This window comes from Callospermophilus lateralis, chromosome 3, assembly GCF_048772815.1.
Source record: "Callospermophilus lateralis isolate mCalLat2 chromosome 3, mCalLat2.hap1, whole genome shotgun sequence".
NCBI lineage: Eukaryota > Metazoa > Chordata > Mammalia > Rodentia > Sciuridae > Callospermophilus > Callospermophilus lateralis.
In genome coordinates, this window is record NC_135307.1 from 23355990 (window position 1) to 23362058 (window position 6069).

General features: G+C 32.3%; 1 protein-coding gene across 2 annotated transcripts in view; it reads left to right on the plus strand.

Moving 5' to 3' along the window:
• The window catches only part of Gtf2a1 (general transcription factor IIA subunit 1), a 33515-nt gene extending 28401 nt beyond the window's left edge, over nucleotides 1–5114 (plus strand). For both annotated transcript variants that reach the window (XM_076848045.1, XM_076848046.1), the window contains exons 8-9: nucleotides 467–556; nucleotides 4803–5114. In XM_076848045.1, coding sequence (XP_076704160.1) covers nucleotides 467–556; nucleotides 4803–4910 — 198 coding nt within the window. In that variant the 3' untranslated portion in view covers nucleotides 4911–5114. The remainder of the gene's footprint in view (nucleotides 1–466; nucleotides 557–4802) is intronic.
• The last annotated feature ends 955 nt before the right edge of the window (nucleotides 5115–6069 follow it).

Here is a 6069-nt window from a genome sequence, read left to right on the forward strand (position 1 = left end):
TAGGCATTTAAAAAAGTTATTATGGAGGGCTAGGGTTGTGGCTCAGCTGTAGAGTGTTCACCTCGCATGTGCAAGACCCTGTGGGTTCGATCCTCAGCACCACGTAAAAATAATTAAACAAATAAAATAAGGGTATCGTGTCCAAATACAACTAAAAAAATAAATATTTTTTTAAAAAAATTATGGAGAATTGCCTTCTCATGCTGTTCTTTTAAGAATAAAGGAAATAAAGTTGAATGTCTCTTCAGATTTGTAAGTAGTGTAGTTTAACTGTTTTCTTGCTAAATTTTCAGTAGTGTTGACAGGCTCTTAAATAACATTGGATTAACAGTACTACATTCATGGTGTATATAAATATGCATTTGATTCTTGAAACATCGAAGTCATATTTCTTTTCACTGAATATCAGAGGGGCCTTTTATAGTAATACATGGGATATATTTATAAATTCTCTTTTTATTTATAGGAACCCCTCAATAGTGAAGATGATGTGAGTGATGAGGAAGGACAGGAACTCTTTGACACAGAAAATGTTGTTGTATGCCAATATGATAAGGTAAAGATTCATCTTCATATCACTGACATTTTTAATTGCTTTTCAAGACCATCTTATCTGCCTCATGGGAATGTTGGGACTGCTGATTAGTACCTCTTTTATTCTTTTTTTAAAATATTTTTTTAGTTATACATGAACAGAATATCTTTATTTTGTTTATTTATTTTTATATGGTGCTGAGGATCAAACCCAGTGCCTCACATGTGAGAGGCAAGCTCTCTGCCACTGAACCACAACCCCAGCCCCCCTTTTTTGTTCTTTATAAGCAAGAATAAGAGAACAAATTTTTTAGCTTTGAAAAAATAATGAAATGGAGGAGAGGCACGATCTTTTTTCTATTAAGACCATTTTTCCTTTAACAACATTGACTAACTTAATGAGATAATCTAGTTTTTCATTAGCATTGAGTACCTCAAAACTTAAAGGAGTTAATTGACTCTATAACTTTTTTTTTCCTTTAAGATGACTCAGGGACTGGGGTTGTGGCTCAGTGATAGAGCGCTCACCTAGCATGTATGAGGTGCTGGATTTGATCCTTAGTACACATAAAAATAAATAAATAAAATAAAGGTATTGTCCAAATATAACTAAAAAATATTTTTAAAAGAAGACGACTCAGATAATAAACAGGATGGCATAATTAAATAAGTTTTGCTGAAAATCATTTTAAAAATTTTATTTAGGCTTGCTATGCCTTGGTAATGTTAAGGAATTTTTAAACCAAGTTCTGTGAGAATTAGTTATTGATTCTTTGTGTTCTTAATTCTTAAATTGGGTGCTCTTTCAAAGTACTTTTTTATAGTTACTGGTAGTGTTAAGATTTTTAATAATCAAGACATTTAAATTGGAATAAAATTTGTTTTTTCTGCCATTATTATATTTAAAATGCATCCACATATTACATGGGATTTATAATCTTGTTTTATAGAGGTCTTTACCAAATGCTGAAAACTTTTTAACAGAAGCAATTGAATTTTTGTTTGCAACTATTGATTTATTAAGTACCTTAAAGTCCCAGATGTTTTTCTGGGCACTGGAGCTATAGTCGTGAACTTGCAAAACTTGTGCCCTGATGAAGTTTGCTATATGTACGAAGGAAATCTTATGTGAATTTTATTGAAATTTAGCTATGCTTATTGCCAACAGCTCTATAGGAAGAATGCCAAGATATTAGATCTTTTTTCCTAATAAAAAGATAAAGTCAGTCCAGTGATGTTTATAGAATAAAGTCACTGAGGTTATTGAGAGTTTCATAGCATATGCTCTTGTACATTATGTTTTCTAGGTGAGTGTTCTTAATATCCTATGCCATGAATACAATAACATTTAATTTTTCACTTAAACACATGTAAACAATAAGAGATTAAATAGCAGATACCAATAAGCTTTATTGTCAGGAAGTCTCAAGGGAACTGCTTGCAACCAAATTACCCAAAATAATTTCATGATAATAAGATGTAATATTTATTAGGCAAAAGAGAGAGAACCTTTACCTTAGCCTGCTTTTAGAAGAATATACTGCAAATTATTTTTCAATCATAAGAGAACGGTTGTGTTCTTTGATGATTAGTACACATATTTTAAATGTTAAAATTGGTTTGTTTTGCTTCCAGATACATTAATGTTTTAAACTAAGAAATTGAAACTGGCTTTAAATAATGTTGCAAATGATTAACAGTTAACATTTTCAGAGGTCTGATTTTAAAAATTGTATTGAAGGAGTGGGGATTTGATGTTTTAACCAATACTAAATGGTAGGTGTATTTTGTGATTGGTTAAAATGACATTGAATTTGATTTGAGCCTATTTGAATATTAGGAGTTTTAGTTTGGATACCTAAATTTTAAAATTTCAGCAATGAGTTACTTGTACAAGATATCATAGAAGGAATAAGGTTTATATTGCCAGTCAAATTGGAATGTTAGTAAAATGCTAATAATGTGACAGAGTTCTCAAGTGTGACTAGATAGGACTGTTTTAGCATTTGCTGAAAATGCCACAGGGTAGAGGCTTCAGTCTTGCTTATACATAATTTTACTTTATTTTACCTTTACTTTTGGAAATTTAAGTGACTTTTCTCTTGGCATTTAGGATATTCCTTTATGAAGGACTAATACCAATAAATGAATTGCTTTTTAAACTTTGTACTTTTGTTCAAAAAATATTTACCATTTATTAACTAATATGACTTCAGTTCTGAGTGTATGGACTACTATTTGACCTATGAAACTTTTCTACATTATTGTTTTACAAGTTGCTATTCAGCAAAATGCTGTGTGTCCTTGATCTGTGAAATTTTTATTTTCTGGCTTTTCACCACTTGTATATAATCTCTTAGGTTGCAATCTCTCAGTTCATGCTGGAAATAAATTTATAAACCCATTTTACAGATAATTAGTGTACTTATAGAGAATCGGAGGGGGAGACAGGTCTTTTCATTCAACAAATTCTTATTGAGTGCATATGGTATGGTATCACAGGGTATTATTCCTAGGAGCTTGAGATACACTAGTGAACAAAAATTCTTTGTCATTGGGAAACTTGCCATAGTAGAGGTAGACAGATGCTAAAACATAATAAATAAATTAATGTAGCGCATTAGAAGCTGATATTTGCTACAGAAAAATGCAGAGAAGGGATTGGGGGGACAAGTTTCAGTTTTAAATACAGTAGTCATAGTAAGTAGACCCTTGGAGAAGATGACATTTGAGTAAAAGAGTTGAAGGGAATTACCCTGTCATTGTTGGTGGCAGAGCCTACTTGAGTGTCAGGAGCAGCAGGGGGATGTCAGTATGGTGAGACTCAGGTGGGGAAGCCATAAAAATAGGGAAGAGAGATTGTATGGGTTATAGGCTCTTAGATTCTAAGTATACGGAGAAGATATTAGAAGGTTTCAAAGGGTATAATCTGATTTAATTTTAAAAGAATTACTTTGCCTTCTTTTTGAGGATAGAGTATAGGCAGGAAGGAAGGGTTAAAATAAGGAGACTATTTAGGGAGATACTATAATAATCCAAGTAAAAGATAATGGTGACTGAGACTATGCTGGTAGTCTTAAAGTTGGTGGGGATTAGTGGATCTTGAATGATGATGATTTGAAAAGTCAACAGGATTTCCTAGAATAAAGTGACTCAAATTGATGAGTAACTGGAAAAAAAGGATGATAACGCCATCAACTCAGCTGCATGTAGAGCAAGCAGGTTTAGGAGATGAGAAAGAGAGTTCATCTTTGGATATGTTAAATCTCATGTCTATCAGACATTCAGGTCATCCGCTAAAATATGTTAGATTTAATGTTTATATTGTTTAGATTAGAGCTATAAGCAACCATTTAATGCAAGAGTCTCTGATCTGTTTGCTCTTTTAACTTTATTGTGTTGTTTTGGTTTTGTACTGGGGATTGAACCCAGGGGTGCTTTACTATTGAACTATATCTCCAGACCTTTTTATTTTTTATTTGAAGACAGTGTCTTACTAATTTGCTAAGGCTGGCCCAAACTTGGAATTCTTTGGCCTCAGCTTCCTGTGTTGCTGGGATTATAGGAGTGTGCCATTGTGCCCATCTAATGTGCTGTTTTAGTAAGAAGAGGTGATTCTAGAGGAGCAGCATGAGTGATTTTCAATCCTATAAAAGCTTGTTTGTTTTTTGTTTTAAGTCTCAAAAAGCAGAACTAGGAAGCTAATTTTAGTAAGGGATAAATACAAAAGCCTTTGGAGAGATCTGTCCCAGAAAATAATGATTTAATTTGGAAATATTTGCTCCATACTTCTGATCACATACAAGCAGACACTGAATAACCTTTTCCCAAGAATATGCCATAGAGAGTATTTGCACCAGGAGGTTAGTCCATGAAGTTTAGGCTTGGGATCTCAGAAAATATCTGTCCCTGGTAAGCACTTCTGCATTATTATTTTCCATATTAGGTCTTAAGAACACTAAGAAGTTTACTAAGAAGTTTCGTTTTTATAAAAGAAATTGAAACTATAATTGTATGTTTAAAAATAATTATTAACTAGTGAACACAGTAGTATGAACTATAAGATAATATATTACAGATAAATTAGTATTTCTAAAACCACCTACTGTGTTGTTTTTTGCGGGGAGGGGTCAAGTTAAACAAGAAACCAAATTACAATAGAACATTTGGGGGGGTTTTTTTGTTGTTGTTTTGTGAATAGGCTTTTTCTTTATTTTTCTATTTTCTGATTGTATCTCTTACATTCATTTAATTTTGTTTTTGTTTAGATACACAGAAGTAAAAACAAATGGAAATTTCATCTCAAGGATGGTATTATGAATCTTAATGGAAGAGATTATATATTTTCCAAAGCCATTGGAGATGCTGAATGGTGAAGAGTTGCTTCTTTCTTTTATAAATAAAAGAAACTTAAAAAAAAAAAAAATTAAAGTGAACAGTTTGAAACTTGGGACAAACACCAACCAAAACTTCATTTCTGCATGTCAGAAAAGTGCAGTAGAAGCAAAGCTACTGGAACAAAGATAGATCTTGACAACATAGACACTACTTCTAACTGGCAAGCCATGGAACTGTAGCACCTGGGGTTGTTGGGGTGGGGGGGTTGGGGTTTTGTGTAGGAAAACCATAATTGTCAATTTTAAATACAGGAACTTGCCACCGGTAATTAGCATGTAAAGCTTTGTCTCTATTCCTTCCTCCAACTTGGGCTCAATCAGAAGATTCTTGTTGGAATGAACTGAAGAAACTTCCCTTTTGATAGATTGAACTGAAACCGCTTATTGTATGTGGTTATATTTGGTAAAAATTGCGTGTGAGCTTTTTACAAAAGGGTAAGAATTATGGTGTTGAATTTTAATTCACTTGTATAAGAAAACAATTTAAAATTCTCATAATAGGTCTTAAATATTTTTACTTGTTATTTTCCCTTGGTAATATATAACTCTTCCTTCCCTGCTTTATGAAACATCTAAGATATAAGGAAGTAATCAGTAATCACAGTTTGGAGACAAAATTGACCCAGGAATGGATATTTATTTTAATTAGGTTTTCATACTTATTAAATGTAATTTAAAGACTTGGGTCTTATCTGAATTGTGTGGAATTAAAATGACAACTTCAATTTCCTTACAGAAAAACTGTAACCCTTTAAAAAGAAATTCCAAATTGGCTCCTCAGGAACACATTTTTATTTTACAAAGGTACCATCCAGCTAAAATTGTATATACATGGATATATGAAGATTTTTCTTGTTTGGCTGAAGTGTGTGCTTATATATGCAGTTAGTCTTTAAGGTAAACATTCAGATAACATTCTGTATATTGATTGAAACATAAAGGGCAGGTGGTGAGGACCTGGATTTTTATTAAACATTTTAGTAATTATAAAAGTTTCTTGTGTTTACTAGTAAAGAATTTAAAAACCTATTATTTTATTTGAACAAATTTTTTAAAAGTAACTTTGTAATTTGAGGGGAAGTTTTGGGGGGTTGAGGGAGGTGGGCAACTAATAAGTACATATTTACCTCTCTTGCAT